Source organism: Phacochoerus africanus, chromosome 11 (assembly GCF_016906955.1).
Source record: "Phacochoerus africanus isolate WHEZ1 chromosome 11, ROS_Pafr_v1, whole genome shotgun sequence".
NCBI lineage: Eukaryota > Metazoa > Chordata > Mammalia > Artiodactyla > Suidae > Phacochoerus > Phacochoerus africanus.
The window spans coordinates 12,171,259-12,195,274 of NC_062554.1; the positions used below are offsets into that span (position 1 = coordinate 12,171,259).

Sequence of the window (24,016 nt, forward strand, 5' to 3'; positions counted from 1 at the left end):
GACCTTTGCTGCGAATGAGGAACAAGTTAATACTATTTAATACCATATTGTTTCCTCAACGCCGCCCACACAAAATGACCCTGAGACTCACTCATGGACAGCATACACGAAGAGCGCGTCTGTGAAGATGACGGAAAACCTCTGGAAGAGCACGGTCCTTGAGCTGGAGTAATTCAGATTACGGACATTCAGCATCTCTTGATCAAAATACTTGGCAACATGTGACAGGGCGAACTCAAACCATGCAAAAAAGGGAGGGTAATCCAAGGTCCACTCTGAAGTTGCCTGTGGTAAAGATCGAAGACAGAACAGAACCCCAGGAAGGGAGTGAGCAAAGAGGGTGCAAAGATCGGAAATCTTCATTCTCTAGTCTTTCAAAAAGCAGGTGAGATGAAATTACACTTAAAATATGCCATAAATAGAAAAATGTCTGTGTTAAGACTGAGCAGAACACAAAAAACTCATCTCCTAAGCTAATTTGATACAATCTTCAATTTCTTTCTTTCTTTCTTTTTTTTTTTTTGTGTGTGTGTGTGTTTTTAGGGCCGTACCACGGCATATGGAGGTTCCCAGGCTAGGGGTCCAATTGGAGCTACAGATGCCGGCCTACACCACAGCCACAGCAACATCAGATCCAAGCTGAGACTGCGACCTACACCACAGCTCACGGCAACGCTGGATCCTTAATCCACTGAGAGAGGTCAGGGATTGAACCTGCAACCTCATGGTTCCTAGTCAGATTTCGTTTTTGCTGTGCCACGACAGGAACTCCAATCTTCAATTTCTTTAGAGTGAACGTCAAAAGAAATTAATGTGAAACCTCATAATAATAAACTTGGTTATGACATGGGTCTACTCAATTAAATATAAAAAGGGAGCTAAGGCATACCAAATGACTCACTAGCTTGGGTTCAAGTTTTGTCCCAGAGACTCAATTTCCCTATCTGTAAAATGAGATTGTGAGGACTAAATCAGCTAATATATATGAAATATACTTACAAAGGACAAAACGCCACAGATGTTTGTTACACTAGACTACGAGATCCTTAAGAGCAAAAACCACTGTCATTTCTGTATCCTGACCATCCAGTAAGTTGCTCATGCATTAAATAGAAAATAATCTTTAGTTAAATGAATGAACAGTCAGTAATAAATAAAATATAGACCATATGAAAAATATATAAACTTTATATTTAAAACATTAAACTATGCATAAACTTTATGATACTATATTTTGTTATTCTGTCTCGGTTTCTACATTCATTAATTAATTTATTTTTTTTCTTTTTCCCTTTTCTAGGGCTGCTCCTGCAGCATATGGAGGTTCCCAGGCTAGGGGTCGAATCAGAGCTGTAGCTGCCAGCCTACGCCAGAGCCACAGCAACGCAGGATCCGAGCCGTGTCTGCGACCTACACCACAGCTCATGGCAACGCCAGATCCTTAACCCACTGAGCAAGGCCAGGCATCGAACCCGCATCCTCATGGATCCTGGTCGGGTTTGTTAACCACTGAGATACGAAGGGAATTCCCAGGGACTACTATTTAGAGTAGTATAAAATGGTATAAAATGAGGCAAAAGAGACACAAGTAATTTGTTAGCTCTTTGTTCACGCTAAGGATGAATGAAAACTTTAGGTCCCAGTAGGAAGTAGCCTGTTTACTCCCCCTGCAGCTATAAAATGCAAAAGACTTAGACCTGAGGCTAACCCAGAGGCTCTCTGTCTAGGATACATAGGCTATGAACCTGCCCACTAAATTCTTTAGGAAAAGCTCCTTCTCTAATCCCAAATCTCCAATGTGGGGTGTAAACAAGATGAGTCACCAAACTGTGGAAAGAAAAATTAGAAATTCTATTTTAATATTATCCTTCTTAATTTCTGTTTTTAAAAGTATATTAATAGAGTAGTACCTTTATAATTTATAAAGAAAAACATATTGGGTAGTGAATTCTCAAAAACAATTTCTTGCTAGAGTATAAATCTTTTTTAAAAAAGTTTAGGAGTTTCCTTGGAGTTTCCATTGTGGCTCAGTGGTTAACGAACCTGACTAGTATTTATGAGGATGTAGGTTTGATCTCTGGCCTTGCTCAGTGGGTTAAGGATCTGGGGTTGCTGTGAGCTGTGGTGTAGGTTGCAGATGCAGCTTGGATCTGGTGTTGCTGTGGCTATGGTGTAGGCCGGCAGCTGCAGCTCTGATTTGACCCCCAGCCTGGGAACTTTCATATGCTGCGGGCGTGGCCCTAGAAAGACAATAACCAAAGGAAAAAAGGAAAAAAAAAAGTTTAGAAATTATTGTTCCATATAATTGCAAGGAATTCAAGATGAACTTAGACTTTATTACCATGTGTGGTTTCCAGCCACAGTTTCTATGTCAGAACTCATTCTACCCTTAAGGAGTCACTTGTTGTATTAGACGTCTAAACGATTTTCCTACTTTATCAACATATTTATCACTTTAAATAAAATGGAACAGGAAGCATTCAAAGAACTGGGAGAAGGAACAGGTACTGCCTGAGAAACGGTCATTTTTCCAAAACAAAGTGTTCCAGAACTTCCTCTGCTGTCGCCAGTTCCACATCACTCAAAGCTCCTTCTCCCCATAAAGACTCCCAAGGCAGCCTAGTCCAGAAGGCCCTCCTGACCTCAGAGAGTTCCATCTGGGAAATCTTGTGTAAACCGCTTGTGGGAAGCCAGCAAAGCTATTTGCTAACATTTCCTCCCAAAGTGAATAGTTTTGTCACTTAAATAACACGTGGTAGAGCTGGGACTCAAATCTGGGTCTCCGACGCCAAATCCTCTCTCAGGAAGCTTCTACCACAGTTATTTCTTCAAATATAAAGACATTCAGCCTCCACATATGAAGATATAAAACAGACACCTCAACTGAAACAGAGCTGGGAGGCTGGACAAGCCCAACAGGAAGACCAAAGCCTATTCTTCTTTCCTGCCAAAAGCTCAGCCAACCAGAGACGGTCACAACTCAGCCAATGAAAAGCCACAGACTCTTTGTTTACTCCAGCTCCCCAACTTCCTCCCCCTCCTTTTTTTTTTTGGTCTTTTTAGGGTTGCACCTGTGGCATATAGAGGTTCCCAGGCTAGGGGTCTAATCAGAGATGTAGCCCCCAGCCTATGCTACAGCCACAGCAACGCCAGATCCCAGCCATGTCAGTGACCTACACCACAGCTCACGGCAATGCAGGATTCTCAACCCCTTTAGCAAGGTTAGGGATCAAACCCATAACCTCATGGTTCCTAGTCGGATTCGTTTCCACTGCGCCACAATGGGAACTCCCCTTTTCCCCCTTTAGAGGAGACTTTTTCCCTCACTTGTGCGGGGACCTGCCCATGACTGACAATGGTTGCAGACCCTGAATTGCAGTTTTCTGCTGATCCTGAATAAGTCCATTTTTACTGGAGAAATAACCAGCAGGCTGCTTGTTTTAGGTCAACAAGGATCCAAAACAGCTGTGTTCATTCCAAAGTATTTATTATGGGTCTTTTGGGGGGGGAATCTTTTTAGGGCCACGCCCGTGGCATATGGAAGTTCCCAGGCTAGGGCCTGAATCAGAGCTACAGCCCTTGGCCCTACGCCACAGCCACAGCAATGCCAGATCCAATCCATGTCTGCGTCCTATACCACAGCTCACAGCAATGCCAGATCCCTAACCCACCAAGTAAGGCCAGAGATAGAACCTGCATCCTCATGGATACTAGTCATGTTCATTTCCAGTGAGCCACAAGGGGAACTTCTATTATGGGTCTTTTTAATGTATTTCCCAACCAGTTAACCAAGCAATTTAATTTGAGGGGTGTGCAGAAAGATAGGTTAGAAGTCAAAGGTAAGGGGGCTCTATAAAGCACCCCACTGTTCACATGTTCACTCTCCTCTGTGTGGCAGAAAAAGCCCCTTCCAGACCTGAGGCATGTGCCTCTCCAGCCTTATAACCTACTGTGAGCCTTGCTGACAACCGAGCTTTGCTTCTTATTGATTTCTTTTGTTGTTATTGCTGAGGAAGGAAAGAAGAATAAAGAAGAATACAGTTACTAGAACCTCTTTCACATAAACTTCCTCTATGCAAAATAAACCAATGATAGGAGACGGCTCTGGCCTAAATATAGTTTTAGGAATACCAAGATAACAAGTTGTAGTTAAAACTGTAGGAGTAGGGGTTCCTGTTGTGGTGCAGCGGAAACAATTCGATTAGTATCCACGAGGATGTGGGTTCAATCCCTGGCCTCTCACAGTGGGTTGGGGATCTGGCATTGCGGTGAGCTGTGGTGTAGGAAGCAGACGTGGCTCGGATCCCGATTTGCTGTGGCTGTGGTGTCGGCCTGCCGCTGTAGCTTTGACGATTTGACCCCTAGCCTGGGAACCTCCATATGTTGCGGGTATGATCCTAAAAAGCAAAAATATATATGTGTGTGTGTGTATGTAAATGAGAGAACATCTGAAAGAATTATAGAATTAAAAGAAAAAGGGGAGTTCCTGTCGTGGCGTGGCCGAAAGGAATCCAACTAGGAACCATAAGGTTGCGAGTTTGATCCCTGGCTTTGATCAGTGGGTTAAGGATCTGGTGTTGCCGTGAGCTGTGGTGTAGGTTACAGATGTGGCTTGGATCTGGCATTGGTGCGGCTGTGGCGCTGGTGTAGGCCGGCAGCTATAGCTCCGATTGGACCCCTAGCCTGGGAACCTCCATATGCCACAGATGCAGCCCTAAAAAGCAAACAAAACAAAACAAAAAGAAGGGACCACAAAGAGAAACCTAGAGGGAACATTTGAAAGAATGTGCAGACGAAAAAGGATTAGCAAAGGGGACTAAGAAGGAACAGTCAGAGAGAAAGAAGAAAATGGTGAGATGGGGACTGCCTTTTCATTTATAGGTTTAGGTCATTATATTAATAATGGTAGTTATTAACAACCTTTAATTATTTTTGTCTTTTTAGGGCTGCACCTGCAGCATATGGAGGTTCCCGGGCTAGGGGTCGAATTGGAGCTATAGTTGCTAGCCTACACCACAGCCATAGCAACTCCAGATCTGAGCCGCATCTGTGACCTATACCACAGCTCATGGTAATGTTGGATCCTTAACCCACTGAGCGAGGCCAGGGATCAAACCTGTGTCCTCATGGATAATAGTCAGATTTGTTTCTGCTGCTCCACCATGGGAACTCCTAATAATGTTTAATGAACACTTTTGTTTTAAGTTGTATAAGTACAGGAGTTCCCTGGTGGCAAAGGGGGTTAAGGATCCAGCATTGTCACTGCTGTGGCTTGGGTTCCTGCTGTGGCATAGGTTTTATCCCTGACCCTGGAACTTCTGCATTCCATGGGTGTAGCCAAAAGCAAACAACCAGAACACAGAGTCACATACACACACAAAATAAGTCCTATACATAGTACATTACACACATTATATTCATTTCATCCCTGTTATTATTTATTATTATTTAAGAGTTGAGATGCTGAGGCTTTGAGAGGTCAAGTAGTTTTCCCACAGTTACCCAGCATTGGTATTAAGTGGCAAAGCTGAAAGTCAAACCCGGCAGCCTGAAATCACAGCCCAACCTCTTGACTGCTACGCCACACATAAAGCAGCCTTGTTAGCATGCATACATGCAAACAGAAATACCTTACACTAAAGTAATTACTTAAAGTTCCTTAGCATTCCTATGAAATACTTGTAGTGATATTATGTGAGAAGGAACTTGGTCAGTTAGGTCAACTGCTCTCAAGCCTTTTCAGTACCAAAGACTATTCTGACCTGACCAAAAACAACAAACAAATGAAAACAATAAAAAGCAACAATGAACTCACAGAAAACTTTATAGGCTGTCTTTAAAGAATCCCCCTGACAGCAGAGTGCTGTTTTTGATCAAGCCATGTCTGAGCTGATGTCTGCTTTCTATGAAGTATCATACGCAAGTTAGTAACTCAAACCATAAATAAAAATACAGATATCCTTTTTATAATAATAGAAGAGAACGGTTTGTATATTATCAGACACTTACACATCACATTTGATTATTCCGGTCTTCATAAATCACAACATTTTAGGGACAGACAAGATCTCAGAAATAATTCACCCCAAATCATGTGCTAGATGAGAAACTAAGACTCAGAGAGATGAACTATATTCTCTATGCTGCTGCAGAGCCAGACCTAGAATCCAATTTTCCCTCTTTCCCAATCCAATGTTCTTTCAAAGAGGATGTGGCAAATGTTATAATTTCCAATGCATAATTTGGGAAGCTCATTTTGAGGTAAAGGAGCTCCCTAATAGTGCTAGAAATCAATGAAACTGACTCCTCCCCAAACCGAGTTCCCCTGCAGAGTTTATGATTAACCTCTCTATCCAAAACTTTATTCCCTTTCTTGTCTCATCCCTGTTACCCTCTGGATTGAGAAGCATCAAAGTAAAGGTGGGGAGTTCCCGTTGTGGCTCAGTGGTTAACGAACCCAACTAGTATCCATGAGGACATAGGTTCGATCCCTGGCCTCACTCAGTGGGTTAAGGATCCGGCCTTGCCATGAGCTGTGGTATAGATCACAGATGCGGCTTGGATCCCTCCCACGTTGATGTGGCTGTGGCGTAGGCCGGCAGCTGTAGCTCCAATTTGACCCCTAGCCTGGGAACCTCCCTGTGCGTCGGGTACATCCCTAAAAAGACAAAGAAAAGGTGGGACTGAAAGTGAGCAGGACCTTGCAGGGCTTACAGGTATAAGATCCTCTGTGTCCTCTCCTTGTCTGGCCTTCAATTTCCAAAGAGCAGTTAGTGATTAGGGTAATAGGGTCACAGGACTCCTAGTTCTTCCTGAAGGGATACAGATAACATTCTGACCCATGTCTTTTGAGTTTTTCTGTAGAAACTGAGACCTCTGCTTGGTGGAGGATGGTGACTACATGCTGACTCTAAGTATATGGACTGCAGGCCAGAACCAGAAGGTTGATGATAAAGATTCCCAAAATAGCACCCTAGGACCTCACCAAGCAATCAGAAAAATATCCAAGAGATGAACATGCACCCTGTGACCCTTACTTCTACTGTTGCCTTTAAAAATCCTTGCCTGAAAGTCACTGGGCAGTTCAAGTCTTTCAAGCACTAGCTGTCCATTCTCTTTGCTTGGTGCCCTGTAATAAATGCTGTACTTTCCTTCACCACACCCAGGGTCAGTAAAATGGCTTTGCTGTGTGCCAGGTGAGAGCACCCATGTTTGGTAACAAAAGCAGAGAATAAAAAAAATTTTTTTTTTTTTGGCTGTGCCCACAGCATGTAGAAGTTCCTGGGCCAAGGAACTGAGCTGCTGTAGTGACAACACTGGATCCTTTAACCTTCTACACCACGAGGGAATTCTAAGAACACAGTTTTGATAAAGATTTATTCAACTTATGACCACAGGGAACACTGTTTTAATATTGGTAATACTTACATGAATTCACACATAGCTTAAAAAAAAAGAAAAACCCAAAAGTGAAAATTAAACCTTACCTCATAATACCACTGTGATATCGGCAAACTGTGGGTGATAGCAAGCCAGTTTCGGTGTACTTCAAAATCTGTGGAATGACTACTCAAAACAATCAGATGAGTAAAATGAGATTTCACAACATTTATCAATTGCACATTTCCAAAACTATGCTTTTTTTTTGCCTTTTGTCTTTTTAGGGCTGTACCCACAGCATTCGGAGGTTCCCGGGCTAGGGGTCTAATCGGAGCTATTGCTCCCAGCCTACACCACAGCCATAGCAACACCAGATCCAAGCCGCGTCTGCAACCTACATCACAGCTCATGCCAATGATGGATCCTTAGCCCACTGAGCGAGGCCAGGGATCAAACCCACAACCTCATGGTTCTTAGTTGGATTCGTTTCTGATGCGCCATGACAGGAACTCCCTAAAATTATGCTTTTTAAATGGACCAACACCCCTTACATAATCTCACTATCCTATAAAGACACAAACAGGTATTACATAATCCTGAAACACTTCACTTACCTGGAGGTCAGACCTCCTTCTGGAAAAGCATGGGACTCTACAAAGTGAAAAGGGTCTCTGAGTTATCTAGAGAGCAGACCAGAGCCCATACTTTTTCTTATGGGAAGCCCTGAGGCTATTTTGCTCAGAGGTGACAGATTCTTGTTCACAAACAATTCCAATAAGATTAATTATCTTGAAAAAGCCTCACATACAAGATGCTTCATTCAGGGCCTGTGTTTCCTTATTGATTTTCTGTCTGGATGATCTGTCCATTGCTGTAAGTGGGGTGTTAACCTCACATACAAGATGGATCTTCAGGAATGACCAAGAGTTCATCAGACAGAGAAGGTGGGAAAAGGCCCCTGCCCTGCCTTTCCAATGTCTCCAAATTCTGTTTACTGGTCCCCCTCTCACTATATATAAATCTATCCAAGCATCTCCCCTATAGGGGAGGAAATTTTTTTGTCTTCTATCATCCTAGGTTTTGTGGCTGGTCTAAGAATTACACTGACATAAGCCAGAATACCAGGAGGAAAAAAATCCTCCATTTTAATTACTACCTATGTATGGGAGCCCAAAGGATCTAAGATGAGATGAAAAAGGTGACCAGATGATTGAAGCTCATCTACCATCCTGAGAACTCAGGAAAGTGGCTGGGGGCTGGGGCTTCAAATTGGTGGAAAGCAACTTTTGGCAAGGTGAAGAAGAAATGTTTGGCAAGCAAAGGTTGCTCTGACTTGCAGGTAAATCTCTCAGGTAAAAAATGATCTCTGGTAATAGCTACCTTCTAGGTTCAGCCCCCACTGTAAAGTAAATTTCCCTTAGAAGTAACTTTTACTATTTTCAGAGCTTCTCCTGTGTCTGCAGTTCCTCAAAATAAAAAGTCCCCCCAAATCCTTATGCCAAAGAGGCATATTTTGGGGTGGCATATTCTGCTACCCTTCATTCCTCTTTTGCAGAAGTTCTCCTCTTTGCCCACTGCTGTACTTCCCCCTCCACATCTTGCACAGCGCCTGATACGCGGATGGGCTCAATACATTCTTGTTGAATTAACCACTCACCAGTCAACAATGAGTTCCTGATTTACACTTTCATACAACATTTCCACAGTGACAACTCTCTTGTGAGTTTCCTAGCCAACCCCCATCATACTTCTTTCATGGGTTCCCATGAATATTCATCAAATAAATGTTGATATTCCTTTAGATTCAGTTCTTGGTCTTTCTTTCTTTCTTTTTTTTTTTTTAATGCAGCTTACTCGGCTCTGGACAACCTTATTCGCATTCATTCCTTCCACTATGAACCATGTAACAATGACTCTGAAATCACAATATATAACCTTGGTCTCTTTCCTGAGTTCTAGAGAGACATCCTCAACTTCTTGCTGACCAAATCACCTGAATTTCCGATAGATTTCTCAAAATCACATTCACACCTGATCTTAATAACTAGCAATTCCATTTTTAGGTATATACTTGTAGGGGAGCAAAATCTGGCCACCCAAAATGTGTCCCCTGGCTTGAGGATTGACTTAAGCTGATTATTTTGAAGAAACAGAAGACTCAGTAAGTTTTTCTTTTTACTTCCCTCTTAGTTGTCTAAATGTTCATATAAAAGGCTTGGTCCTGGAATGGAGCGATCACCAGAGTTACCTGCAAAGAATATGGGCTGGTTGTGGCGGTGGAAACTCATCAGAACCTAGAGATCAGACTCCACTCTGTGCCCCCACTATCTCTGCATGGCCCAGCAAACATCTGTTTACCCAACATTTGCTTTTCCAACTTTATATGAATTGTCTTCCTATCTTTTGAAGTCCCCAAAACTACCCTCTTCAACATCCTCTTCTGTCTTTAGCAGAAGATGCTATTTATGGTGAGGGTGTCAGTTACTGTGGTGAGTTGCTCCGTTTTCCTGGGTCTCTTCCATATACATGTTATTAAACTTTTGCTTGATTTTTCTCGTGTTAATCTGTCTCATGTCAACTTAATTCTTAGACCGGCCAGAAAAATCTGGCTAGAAAGGTGGAGGAAAATTTCTTCCTCCCCAACATTCTCAATAGAAATGCATACATAATATGTTGCACCAAAAACATGTACTGGGTGTGTCTTCAGGCCTCCAACGATATGTCTGAGACCTTTCCAGACACCCAATCTCAATTAAGTCGCCCTTGTCAGTCCCCTTATAGGATCCCATTCTTCCCCCTCATGACACTTAACACAAGCATTGTTATGTAATTACATATTTATGTAGATTTGCTCCCTTACTAAACTATACCCTTATAGGGTTAGGGATCGTTGCTATTTTGTCCTCTCCTCCAGCACCTGGCCATTGTACCTGGTTCATAATAAAGCAGTTAGTAAACATTTTGGTGAATATTTTTGCTTTTATCCTGTAGCTCCCTCTTATTTCCTGTTTGAGAAGCAAAGCATTAGCTATAACTCTATATATTCTTTTATTTATTTATTTTTTGGCCACAACTGCAGCATGTGGAAGTTCCTGGGCCAGGGATAAACCTGGGCCCCAGACGCGACCTGTGCCACAGCTGCACCAATGTCAGATCCTTAACCCACTGCGCCACAAGGGAACTTCAAATTATGTACATTCTTAATCCTGGACCAAGAGCAGTATTCAACCCTGAAGACACATTTCTAGGCTGACGAAAGTAAAGCAAGGAAAATCACATATGCACAATTTAAAAAAAAATCCCTTTCATTCTGATGTGAAAGGAATATTCTACATTTTAGAAGGATTTTTCCAGTTTGCTTTTAAAAGGAAAGATGTTTCTTACTTGTTTTCAGTTCTAAGAAAGTTGAATTTACCGATCCCTTCTTTTCCCAACTCCCTATAAATCATTTTGCTGAACCTACATACACAATTCATGCTTACATACATAACAAGAGATGAGCAAGAACTTGAACCAAAGGATACTAAACTTTAAACTGGGAAGGGGAGTTGGGAGACCCATAGGTAAGGGAGAAAAGGAATAAGGGGAAAAGTCAAGGGAGAAGAATTAGGACAAACAGAAGGTGGAAGCTTGTTTTTTGTTGTTGTTTTTTTGCTTTTTAGGGCTGCACCCGCGGCATATGGAAGTTCCCAGACTAGGGGTCAAATCGGAGGTGCAGCTGCTTGCCTACACCACAGTCACGTGGGATCTGAGCCGGCTGCAACCTACACCACAGCTCACAGCAACGCTGGATCCTCAACCCAGTGAGCGAGGCCAGAAATCGAACCCACATCCGCATGAATACTAGTCAGATTCAGCCACAGCCGGGAACTCCGGAAGACAATATGAATAACATTAATAAATACCGAGTCCCCACTGCATACACATTGCCACTTGGTGGTTGTTTCCTAATGGGTTTCCATGCTTTCAGTCTTGGTTCTGCATCCACTGTCACACAGCGGTCTAACCTTGTGTGTCTTGGCCACTGGCTACCTCATCCTATGCAATTCTTCTTCTCCCTTAACTGCTGTTCACCCACAATGGTCACTTTCTGTTCCTAGAATGCTCTGAGTTCCTTCCCATTACAGGGCGTTTACGCTTACTCTTTCCTCAACCTGAACTGCTCTTCTCATAGCTGATGCTGTTTCATCCTTTGGAGTTCAAATCAAACATCACCTCCTAAAAGAGGCGACTAAAGCGTTGCCCAGTAGTCACTCTACGTCTTTCACAGACCTTATCACGTTCTGAAACTCCTGTTTGTCTAACGTCCCCACCAACTACACCGAGGGTAAGGACGGGATACGCCTTTCTCAAATGCCTCTCCAAGTCTCAGAACAGTGCCTAGCAGAGGAGGTAGGTAGCTGATGAATACGGTACTGGATGAATGAAAGCGGGAGGCCGGAGTTGTTCATCTGCATATTGAAGATCAGGACCTTGGAACCCGGAAACATTAGACAGTGCCAGCCCTGACTCCAGCCATCCAGGGCTACGATCTAGTGCTCTGGTGAAATAATAATCAAAGGGCGGAGGGGGAAGCATAGCAAAGGCAGAGCAGCGACCACACAACTTCAAGTTCCCTTTCCTCCCCTCACCCAGGGGCATCCACGCTCCTTTCTCCCGCCCTGACCGACCGCGGGGCCTCCCCGCCCAGCCCCTGGCCATGCGGGTCCCTTACTAGGTGGGGATGAGAAGGCATTTGAGCAGTGTCACCCCGAGCGCCAAAGCCGAAAACCAATTGCCACCACCAGTCGCACTTCTGAGCGCCGCCATTGCTACGGCGCCATTCGCTTTCAATCAACTTGACACGCCTCCTGCTGCCGCGCATGCGGGGACAGCGCTGGGAGGCGGCAGCCTGGCGCCGCGCGCATGCGCTCAGCCGCTCAGCCGCTCCGCCCGCGGGAGGCGGGAGCTGAGGCGTTTAAACCTCCCGCCCTTGGTCCTCTCACCGCCCCGCCTCCTTCCCGCTGGAGAGATCTTCCCTGAGTCTGCGCGGTTTCTACGGCGACAAGTTAAGTTTCACGTGCTGCCTTTTTTTTGGTTCAGAAAGTTTCTTGGCGTTTTCCCTGGGCGTCGCTTTTGCTTGTTGTTGGGGTACCTCGGTGAGAGAAAACTATTTTCTAGAGACTTTCGGGTAGTAATGGAGGGGTCAGAATTGTAATCCCGGAGTAACAGTAGGTAAAAGTACCTGAGAATACTAGAGGCGCCTAGCGTGGCCCCCTGAATCGGAGTATTAGCTCCAGATAGAGAGTGGCGCGAGCAAAGATAGAGGTGAAAACATTGTGCGCTTCTAGAACTCGGAGATAGGCTCTGTTGCACCACCTGCCTGGGGGAACCCACTGTGGAGGCAGCGCTTCTCACACTTCGTGTGCAGGTCACTTGGGGATCTTTTTAAAATTCGCATTCACCTAGTTTTCCTTTTTGTAAGTAGGAAATAGAACTGGGGTCTGCTTCGGAGAGTGGTTGTGAGGATTAAATGAAGATGCTTGTAAATTGCTTGATATGATGTCAGGACCGAATAAATGTTCAGTACGTGCTTCAGAGAAGTTAAAACCTTGCTGAAATATGAACAGCAGGTGGGAGACACTGTCCCTCTCCTCTTGGAAGTTTAGGCCTGCTTACAACTTCAGATGGCACCCACGTGAATATGACACTCAAATTTATATCTCGAGCCCAAGCCCTGTCACCTCCAGACCCTTGTATCTAGCTGCCCACTCACCCTCTCTTAGATGTTTTAAAGGCACTTTGCATTAGTTCCCTAGGCTGCTGTAACAAATTACCACAATCTAAAAGCACAAGTTTAAAACAACACAAGCGTATTCTCTTACAGTTCTGGAGATCAGAAGTCTAAAATCATCTCACTAGGCTAACAGTTGGTTCCTTCTGGAGGTTCTGAGGGGAGAATCTCTTTTCCTTTTCCGCTTTTAGAAGTGGACTGCATTCTTTGGCCCTTTCCTGGCATCACTCTAAATAACCTCTTGCTTCTATTGTCACATCTGTTACTTTTCTAGAATCAAATCTCCCTTGCTTCCCTCCTATAAGGAGACCTGTGAGTGCATCTAGAGCCCACCTGGATAATCCAAGATAATCTCCCCATCTCCGAATATTTAACTTAATCACATCTGCAAAGTCCTTTTTGCCATAGAAGGTAATATTCACAGGTTCCAGGGTTTAGGACACAAATACCTTTGGAGGCTGTTGTTCAGTGTACCACACACCTCAAACTCAGTATGTCCAAAACTGAATTTATGAACTTTCAGTATTATCCATTCAGGAAATAACACCACCATTTAAGCTGTTCAGCTCCTCTGGCCCATACTTGAAAACTCACTGTGAATTTACTAACTCAATACTCACTCCCAATCCCCTTCTCCCTTTTCTGTTTCCTCTAAAGAGTCTAGAAAAGTTAAACAGTTGATCTTAACTGGCAGCTAGGTATGCCTTAATGACACAGTTCTGTCTAGTAGGACTTAAAGCAGGAGTCTGCTGAGGGGAGGGTTTCTGGGAAAGGCTTTCCTTTCCTGATGAAAGAGACAGTGGCTCCTTTTTTCATTCTTCCTGCCTTGGACTTGGTCATGAGGCATGGAGCTGGACTCGGCTGTGAGGAAAAGGCACATCATGCTAGCCCTGACATCACTGAGCTGCTGAACAAATCCCTCCTACTCCCAGAACTCTTCTTTCCTTTCTTTCTTCTTTCTTTCTTTCTTTCTTTCTTTCTTTCTTTCTTTCTTTCTTTCTTTCTTTCTTTCTTTCTTTCTTTCTTTCTTTCTTTCTTTCTTTCTTTCTTTCTTTCTTTTTCTTTCTTTCTCTCTTTCTCTCTTTCTCTCTTTCTTTTTTGCTTTTTAGAGCCACACCTGCGGCAGGTGGAGGTTCCCAGGCTAGGGGTCGAATCTGGGCTACAGCTGCTGGCCTATACCACAGCCACAGCAACGCAGGATCTGAACCATGTCTGTGATGTACAGTGCACTCACAGAAACGCCAGATCCTTAACCCACTGAGCGAGGCCAGGGATTGAACCCGCAACCTCGTGGTTCCTAGTAGGACTCATTTCCGACGGGAACTCTCAGAATTCTTTTATCTTTGGGAATTTCTTGTTATTTGGGGAGGCACACATACACTGTCTTTTCGTGTTTGAGCCAGTGTTTGTCAGATCGTCTGCTTCTGCCTCCTAAACTGTTTCCAGTGGCTATTGCCAAGTCCTGTCAGTTTGACTTCGTTGATCCTCTCCGTTCATCTCCTCTTCATACCCCCCGTATTCTTCACTTTAGCCTGACTCGCTTTCAGCTTCAGCTACATGCCATGTTACCTCCTGTCACTGCACCTTTACATATTCTTTCCCTCTATTTGAGATGCTCTTCCTTCTTCCTGGTTAAAAAAAAATTTAACTGGGTGAATCTTAAAAGATCTTATTGGCTTTATTCAGTGATTTATGACTCAAGCAGCTTCCAATGTAGCAGATAAAAAGGAATTCTGAAGAGCAGTACAGAAAAATAAGACTTAGGTGTTCCATGGTGGTCTAGTGGTTAAGGATCTGGCATGGTCACTGCTGTGGTACAGGTTCAATCCCTGGCCCAGGAACTTTCACATGTTGTGGGTGTGGCAAACAAACAAACAAACAAAAAAAGAAGATGACGACTTTTATAGGCAGAGGGGAGCAGGAACAAAGACGTTATACTACGCCAAAAAGCAGACTGGTTATTGCAAGTTTACTTGCCCTGTAGGGGATAGCAGAGGTTTTTCAGGCAGGTTACTCAGCTAATGCTTCCTGATTTTCTGGCTTCAGATTCCATTTCCGGGAGGACAGAACTATAACAACGTATAAGTTTGGTGATGTGGAGCTTAGCGTAAGTGACGCCATCCCAGTTACCTCTCCGTCCTTTAGCTCTCAGATCGAGCACCACTTTCCCAGAGAAACCTTCCCTGACCTCCCCTTGTGCACCTGTCAGCTGAGTGCAATTTTACATTTATTTGTGTGATCATCTAATTCCCTCATTAGGTATTCACTTCCCGAGGACAGGGACCTTGTCTGTTTTTACTCACAGTTGTAGTGGCAGAACTTGCACCCCGTATGCACTCGATAGTTGCTGAGTGGTGTGAATGTCTGCAACAGGAGGCCAACCCTGGTCTCTCCTACCCCTGAGACCTTGCTTTTTTCCCCACAGCATTCCACCCAGGATGAGATTTGGAACCTGGGGAGAAATTGCATAAAAGGGTCGGTGTCAGTTATATAGAGTCTTCAGGTCAGAAAATCTGACCAGAAAGAAGAATACACAATTGGGTGAAGAAGTTTTTCATAAATTACATGACCTGGCCTCCCCTTTCTAAGGAGTTAGTCCATTCTGCTCTCGGTTCTGGCGCCTTGCTGGTGACTGGAAGCTCTTCTGACCACTCTACCTAGCTTCTGTCTCAAAGGGAGGGTGCAGAGATTTTGATTCGGTGCTCAGAGTTTGATTGTTTTGCAGACCACAGCAGCTCTGTCAGTTCTAAGTACCTAGAGATTTGTTTTTATTTTTATTTAATTTTTAAATTTTTTTAAATTTAATTTAATTTTACTTTTTGTCTTTTTGCCTTTTCTAGGGCTGTTCCCACAGCATATGTAGGTTCCCAGGCTAGGGATCTAATCGGAGCTGTAGCCGCCAGCCTATGCCAGAGCCACAGCAACGCCAGATCTGAGCCATGTCTGCAGCCTACATCACAGCTCACGGCAACGCCGGATCCTTAACCCACTGGGCAAGGCCAGGGATTGAACCTACAACCTCATGGTTCCTAGTCGGATTCGTTTCCACTGTGTCACGACAGGAACTTCTGTTTTTATTTTTAATTTTTATATTACTTGCAACCCGAACCAAAGATTATGATTAATCCAGTAACTGATACATTTTTTATACCTCAGGATGCTTAGTCATTGTATCACTTGGAGGGTAAAGTCAGAAAGAAATAGTCAAATCCCAAGTTTAAAAATAAAAATGAATGGTATAGCATTTAGATACTGCATTAGTTCTCTATTGCTGCAAAACAAATCACCCCAAACTTAGTGGCCTTAAACAAGAAACATTTATTATCTCATAGTTCCTGTGGTCAGGAATTCAAGACCTTAGCTGGGTGGCTCAGAGTCTCTCATGAGGCTGCGGTCAGGATGACATCAGGGGCTGTAGTCAACTGAAAGGTCCACTGGAGCAGGACGCGCCACTTCCAAGGCCAGCAGTTCCTCATCATGTGGGCCTTTCCTTGGGCTGCGTGAGTGTCATCAGGACATGGCAGCTGCTGGCTTCCAGAGTGAGTGATCCAAGCTGGCAGGAGCAAGTCACAATGCCTTTTATGACCCAGTCACTTTTGCTTCCTTCTGTTTGTGAGAAGCGATGTGTGACGTCCAGCTCACCCTCAAGCAGAGGGCATGAGGACTCTAGCTCTCAAAAGGGAACATCAAAGGCTTTGTTGACATGCTAGAAATACCACATGTGTCTCAGCCACATCCTTGGGCTGTCACAAACAGGACTGCATCTAGGTGGGAAGACGCCTCTTTGGGGAGAGTCCTCTGTTTATTATGTCTAGTTGTCCTCCTCGTCAGCAGTCTCTTCCCCTTATGTTTCCCTCAGGATGTGCAGGTCCTGTGTTCGGGTTTGGTGAGTAGGAGCAAGAACTGCTTTACCTGAGGACTCATGTATACTGGCATAAGGCTGGCATTTCTGGGGTTTGGTTTGGTTTTGTTTTTTTTGGGGGGGGGGTCTTCACAGCCATCCTCTGAGATAGGTCCTATGATTATCCTCACACTGAGGATGAGGAAACTGAGGCTCAGGGAAGTTAAATAACGTGTCCAAGGACTCTGTAAGCTAAGGAGGTAGGATTTGGATTCAGGACTGACGTATTATCCTTCTAACTCCATGGTCTGGCCTTCCTGGAGCTCAGTGTCTCCCAGAGCACATGACACATAAGCAGTTGCTGACGGAATCTGGTGGTTACAGCCAGGAGAGGTATGCAGAGGCAATAAAGGGGCAGAAAGGAGAGAAGAACCAAATCCTAGGCCTGCTGCTGGACCGCCCGTCAGCGTCATCTCCTAGAGTGTGGGCCTTCCTCCCTGTGTGCCTGTAGGGAAAAGCTGAAGTCCTTCCTGACCTGGTCCCTTCTGGCTTCTCCAGCTTTACCCAGCCCTACTTCCTCTATACAAGCTCTCCTGGCCACATGGGACTTCTCTGAACACTCTGTGTTCTTCACATATCTGTGCCTTTGTAAAGGGCATTCTCTCTCCCATAAGGCCCCATTCCTCCAGTCTATGTGACAGGTTCCCACAAAAACTTCAGAACCCAAGTCAAATGGTCTATGAAGTTTTCCCAAAGCACTTTGTGCAGGTTTGTTTTAGGGAATTTACAAGTAGCTGTTGTAATTTTAACCCCAGAAGCAGCTAGGACCTCCAAGATTCTGAAGTTCTAGGTAAAATTGCCTTTACCCAACCATTTACTTCCAGTTTCACAGCCCACGGAAGCCAAAGCCCTCCAGATTTCTGCAGAGTCTCAGAGACCTTTTTTTTTTCCCCCCGTGTCTTTTCCCCTGGACTTTCTACAGGCATACCTGGTTTGATGCTCCTTTGCTTTGTTGTTGTTGTTTTAACAAATCGAACGTTCATGGCAACCTTGTGTGGAACAGATCTATGGGTGCCATTTTCCCAACTGCATTTACTCATTTTGTGTCTCTGTCACATTTTGGTATTCTTGAAATATTCCTAACGTTTTCATTATTATATTCATTATGGCGATCTATGATTAGTGATTTTTGATGTTATTCTTGGGGAGGGGGAAATTTCCCCCTCTCCCCTCCTTGCGTTCTTGTGGCTGGACTAATAATAAAATTGACGCAAGTCAGATTAACAGAAAAAAAGAGCCAGTTTTAATTCTTGCACATAGAGTTCCCATAGGACCTAAGAAGTGGCCATACAGGCAGCTGTTCATGCTTTTTAGACAAAGAAACAATAAATTTATGAGGAAATGACAAAAAGAAGAAACTTAGGTTTTGGTTGCCCAGTTAGTGAGGAATCTAAGCGATGCTTGGGCTTGGGGCAGTAAATTAAAGAAGTAACAAGGTTTGTGTATATAGGCTTCTGGGCCCCGAATTCTCTATCTTTGTGATACAGTGTCCTTCTGCCTCCAGATTCAGAGAGTGCACTTTTCACATGAGAGACGGACTTTCTGCTTTCAGGGAGAGAAAGAGGAGAATCAGAGTGTTCCTCTCATGTTGGCCATTTATCAAGTAACTTTAATTCAAAATAATCAATGTGCCATTGAGGCATGTTTTGGGGTGGCCTATCTTTTGGGCTCCAACATTACCATGAGTATTGTTTTTGGGTGCTATGAGCCATACCCATAGAAGATAACGAACTCAATGGATGAATGTTGTGTGTGTTCTGACTGCTCTGCCAACTAGCCATGCCCTGTCTCTCTTCTCAGGCCTCCCTACTCCAAGACACAACAATATTGAAATTGGATCCACTAATAACCTTGCAGTGGCCTCCAAGTGTTCAAGTGAAGTGAAGAGTCAGACATCTCTCACATTATTTTATTATTTTTTAAAAATATTTGAATCCTTTTATGAAACAAGGCCCACATGCTCAGGGCAGAGCATTCTGGGCAGAAGCAGAGACAAACCCTCCCTGCAGCAGAAAGGAAAGGGCATCTTGCTGGTGGGGGGCACTTAGCTCTAGTCCTGGCTTTATGTGACCCTGGACGAGTGGCCCTGGCTCCCCACTTCTGCATCTCACCCCTGCAGACAAGGTCACTCCCTTTGCCCCTTGTAGGCTGCCCCCGGGGGAAAAAGCCAGAACCCATTTTCCAGGGATGACAGCCCACCCAGCCTGTTGGGCTGATGAGCTCTGCGACAATACTTTTCTCCAGTCAACTCCATGGACTCCATGCATCTTGGAGTCAAAATTAAAAAAAAAAAAAAAATCATCGGGAGTTCCTGTCGTGGCTCAGTGCTTAACTAATCCGACTAGGAACCATGAGGTTGCGGATTCCATCCCTGACCTTGCTCAGTGGGTTAAGGATCCGGTGTTGCTGTGAGCTATGGTGTAGGTCAAAGATGCATCTTGGATCCTGAGTTGCCATGGCTGTGGTGTAAGCCGGCGGCTACAGCTCCAATTAGACCCCTAGCCTGGGAACCTCCATATGCCATGGGTGTGGCCCTAAAAAGACAAAAGACCAAAAAAAAAAAAAAATTGGCGGTCCCATTATGTCTCAGCAAAATGAATCTGACTCGTACTCACAGGGCGAAGGTTTGGTCCCTGGCCTTGCTTAGTGGGCTGGGGATCCGGTGTTGCCGTGAGCTGTGTTATAAGTCACAGATATGACTTGGATCTGACGTTGCTGTGGCTGTGATGTAGTCTAGTGGCTGCCGCTCCGATTTGACCCCTAGCCTGGGAACTTCCATATGCCTTGGGTGCAGCCCTAAAAATCAAACAAACAAACAAAAACACTAGAAGAAGGTTTAGGCCAACCCAGAAAAGGGACCTGGTGTGCAGAAACCACAACCCCATGCAGTGAGTGGCAACAAGAATGAACCCCAGAAAGCCCGAATTCATCAGGTGGGGGTGGGGCATAGGGCCTCAAGGGTGGACATCTCTCTTGGCTCCCAGTCCCCTTCACCTCCACACCTCTGTGTCCAGGGTGGTTGTTAATCATTACCGGAGTTCTGGCCAGTCCCCCTGTACCCACCCCCTGCATTCCAGCAGCTCCAGATATGTGCTCTTTGAACTGTGTTCTAGGATCAAAAAATGGAACATTGAGGGTATGTGTACCTTACCAAAGATGGATACAAGCTTTCCTCAGAGAAGAGAGCGTATTAGAAGTCAGGTGGGCCTCCTGGAAGGGCTTAAGGCCGAATTCACAGGGAGAGTCCCCAGAGGGGATGGCCGGCTGTTGGAAGCTGGGGTTATCCAGGGCCCAAGTAAAGTTAAATGGTTTGGAAACCTACTCTATGAAAGAAATCCTGAAATCTGCCTCCCTGGTATGACCAAAGCTGAAGCAGGGGAATTGCAAAAAGATCCTTTGAATTGGTAGAAGAGGTCCTAGGCACTGATGGGACACCCTTCACTGGAAGAATGATTCGCCCCTAACAATCCAGGAGACCCCAGGGACCCAACAGCCCATATCCCAGCAGTCAGTAGAGCAGGTGTGAACTGTGCATGGCTGTGGAGCCAGCCTGGGCACCTGTTACCTGACCTGCTTCCAAGTCTATTTCCGTCCCAGGCAGGATCAAGAAAATATTTAAAAATATTTTCCTCTTGAACTTTCCATTGTGGCTCAGTAGGTTAAGAACCCAACTAGCATCCAGGAGGATGCAGGTTCGATCCCTGGCCTTGCTTAGTGGGTTAAGGATCTGGTATTGCCGTGAGCTGTGGTGTAGGTTGCAGATGCAGCTCAGATCTGGTGTTGCTGTTGGCTGTAGTGTAGGTCAGCAGCTACAGCTCCTGTTCATTCTCTAGCCCAGGAACTTCCTTATGCTGCAAGTGTGGCCCTGAAAAGAAAAAAAATTTCTTCTTGTAAAATTAACATCCTAATAACTCAGCTAAGCCAGTGCAGCTGGTGGCGCTGAGGCACCCACTGGCCTCTGGGCTTCAGACCAGCTACAAAGGCCCCTGGGCCACTGGCTGAACCACCCAAAGGCTAAGAGGTGGCAGTTTCAGGGTCACATGTTAGAAGAGTTACAACTTGAACACACTTTCTGGTAGAACTTGATGTCCTCAGAAGGGGGCCTAGGAGTTCCCATTGTGACTCAGAGGTAATGAACCCGACTAGTGTCCATGAGGCCTTGGGTTTGTTCCCTGCCTCACTCAGTGGGTTAAGGATCCGGCATTGCCATGAGCTGCGATGTATGTCACAGGCGTGGCTTGGATCCTGAGTTGCTGTGGCTGTGAGGTAGGTGGGCAACTGTAGCTCCCATTCGACCCTTAGCCTGGGAACTTCCATATGCCGAGGGTGTGGCCCTAAAAAAAAAAAAAAGAAGAAGAAGAGGGCCTGAATTTCATAGGCTGGCCCCAAGGATGGGTGATGCTGTGTGATGGGTGAGGTGTTGATGTGGAGGCCACTGATGGCATTCAGAAAGAAGAGGACAGAACTCTCTCCAGAAGTTCAGGGTGAGACTGATGACTGTGACCTGGTTCCTGGGAAGGATCAGGAAGCTCAGGAGCCCACCCCAAAGGAGAGGATAAAAGAGACTAGGAGGAGGATGGAGCCCATGGCCCATTTGTGCTGTGAGTGGAGGTCCTCTCATACCTGGGACACCATGGGGAGCCCCAGGCCGTAGATGGCGACCCGGGCCAAGGTGGCCATGCTGTGGGCCAGGGCCATGCCCCAGGCCAGCCCAGGCATGTGGGCCTGGCCTAGGTCTCTGAGGCAACGCAGTGATGTCTGATTGGAGGCTTGCAGAAGTGCCACAGTCCAAAGAGGTGGGCCTCGGCCAGGAGCTACTGGCCATCACAGATGGAGATGGAGGAGAGGATCCCGTCCTGGGAGGCACAGAAGATGATGAGGGTCTGGATGAAGGATCAAAGGAGGACTGGTGGGGTCTCCTTTGGGCCTGCAGCCAGCCTCTGGGCCTGCACGTCAAGGGCCACATACTCATGCCTGGCTCCTTCATGCTACTGACACACATCTCTCACTTTCAATCAAAAGCTGGAAATGATGAAGCTTAGTGAGGTAGGCATGTCGAGGCAGGCCTCTTGCACCAAACAGTTGTCCAAGTTATGATTACAAAGGAAAAGTTGTTGATGGAAATTAAAAGTGTGCCTCCAATGAATCCATGAATGATAAGAACGTACAACAGCCTGATTGCTGATATGGAGAACATTTTAGTGGTAGAAGATTAAACAAGCCACAGCATTCCTTTAAGCTGAAAGCCTAATCCAGAGCAAGGCCCCCAGTCTCCTGAAGTCTATGAAGCCCAAGAGAGGCAAGGAAGCTGCAAAAGAAGAGTTTGAAGATAGCAGAGGAGTTCCTGTTGTGACTCAGTGGTTAATGAATCGGACTAGGAACCATGAGGTTGCGGGTTCGATCCCTGGCCTTGCTCAGCAGGTTAAGGATCCGGCATTGCTGTGAGCTGTGGTGTAGGATGCAGATGTGGCTAGGATCTTGTGTTGCTGTGGCTCTGGCGTAGGCTGGCGGCTACATTTCCAATTGGACCCCTAGCCTGGAAGCCTCCATATGCCAGGGGAGCGGCCCTAGAAAAGGCAAAAAGACAAAAAAAAAAAAAAGCAGAAATTGGTCCATGAGGTTTAAGGAAAGAAGCCATCTCCATAAAGAGCAAGAGCAAGGTGAAACAGTAAGTGGTGATATAGAAGCTGCAACAAGTTATCCAGAAGATCTAGCTGAGATAATTAATGAAGGTGACTACAGATTTTCAATGTAGATGAAATAACCTTATATTCATATTGGAAAAAATTGCCATGTAGCACTTTCATAGCTAGAGAGAAGTCAATGCCTGTCTTCAAATCTTCGAAGGATAGGCTGAATCCCCTTGTTAGGGGTAATCCACATGTCGGTTTTAAATGAAAGCCAGTGCTTCTTTACCATTCCCCAAATCCTAGGCCTTAAGAACTGTGCTAAACCTGCTCTGCCCATGCTCTATAAATGGAACAACAAAGCCTGGAGGACAGCACATCTGTTTACAACACAGTTTACTGAGTATTTTAAGCACATTGTTGAGACCTACTGTTAAGGAAAAAAGATTCCTTTCAAAATATGGCCATTCACTGACAATGACTTGGTCACCTCTGAGTGTTGTATAGGAAGATTAGTGCTTTTTTCATGCCTGCTAATACAGCATCCATCCTGCAGCCCATGGATCAGGGAGTGATTTCAATTTTCAAGTCTTATTAAGAAACACAGTTCAGGAGTTCCCGTCGTGGCTCAGTGGTTAACGAATCCAAGTAGGAACCATGAGGTTGTGGGTTCGATGCCTAGCCTCACTCAGTGGGTTAAGGATCCGGTGTTGCCGTGAGCTGTGTTGTAGGTTGCAGATGTGGCTTGGATCTTGAGTTGCTGTGGCTGTGGCATAGGCTGGCGGCTACGGCTCTTATTGGACCGCTAGCCTGGAAACCTCCATATGCCAAGGGTATGGCCCTAGAAAAGACAAAAAGAAAAGACAAAAAGACAAACAAAAATTTTTAAAAAGTAATAAAAAAAGAAGATACAGTTCATAAGCCTAGAGCTGCCACAGGTAATGATTCCTTTGATGGATCTGGGCCAATTCAATTGAAAACCTGCAAAGGACTCACCATTCTAGATGTCATTAAGAACTTTTTTGATTCATGAGAAGAAGTAAAAAATACCAATATTTATGGAAGTTCCTATGTGGCTCAGTGGTAATGAGTCCTACTAGTGTCCATCCCTGGCCTTGCTCTTTGGGTTAAGGGTCCAACATTGTGGTGAGTTGTGGTGAAGGTTGCGGCTTGGATCCCCAGCTGCTGTGGCTGTGACTGTGGCATAGGCTTGAGGCTGAAGCTCTGGTTCAGCCCCTAACCAGGGAACTTCCATGTGCTGCAGGTGCAGCCCCTGCATCAAAAAAAAAAAAAAAATCAACATTTACAGGAGTTGAGAAGAAATTGATTCCAACC

At 45.1% G+C, this 24,016-nt stretch overlaps 1 protein-coding gene and 1 pseudogene across 3 annotated transcripts in view; both read right to left on the reverse strand.

The window, feature by feature from the left end:
- Positions 1 to 12,253, reverse strand: part of ALG8 (ALG8 alpha-1,3-glucosyltransferase) — a 30,868-nt gene extending 18,615 nt beyond the window's left edge. The window contains exons 1-3 of one of the 3 annotated variants that reach the window (XM_047753050.1): positions 12,095 to 12,246; positions 7,488 to 7,566; positions 92 to 285 (exon numbers count right to left, since the gene is read on the reverse strand). In XM_047753050.1, the coding sequence (XP_047609006.1) occupies positions 92 to 285; positions 7,488 to 7,566; positions 12,095 to 12,189 (368 nt within the window). In that variant the 5' untranslated portion in view covers positions 12,190 to 12,246. Of the gene's footprint in view, positions 1 to 91; positions 286 to 999; positions 1,081 to 7,487; positions 7,567 to 12,094 lie in introns of those variants that run through there. The other 2 variants (XM_047753051.1, XM_047753052.1) reach the window with 2 other exon arrangements.
- Positions 12,254 to 15,111: 2,858 nt separating this feature from the next.
- Positions 15,112 to 21,949, reverse strand: LOC125112077 (voltage-dependent calcium channel gamma-like subunit; annotated as a pseudogene).
- Positions 21,950 to 24,016: the final 2,067 nt, after the last annotated feature.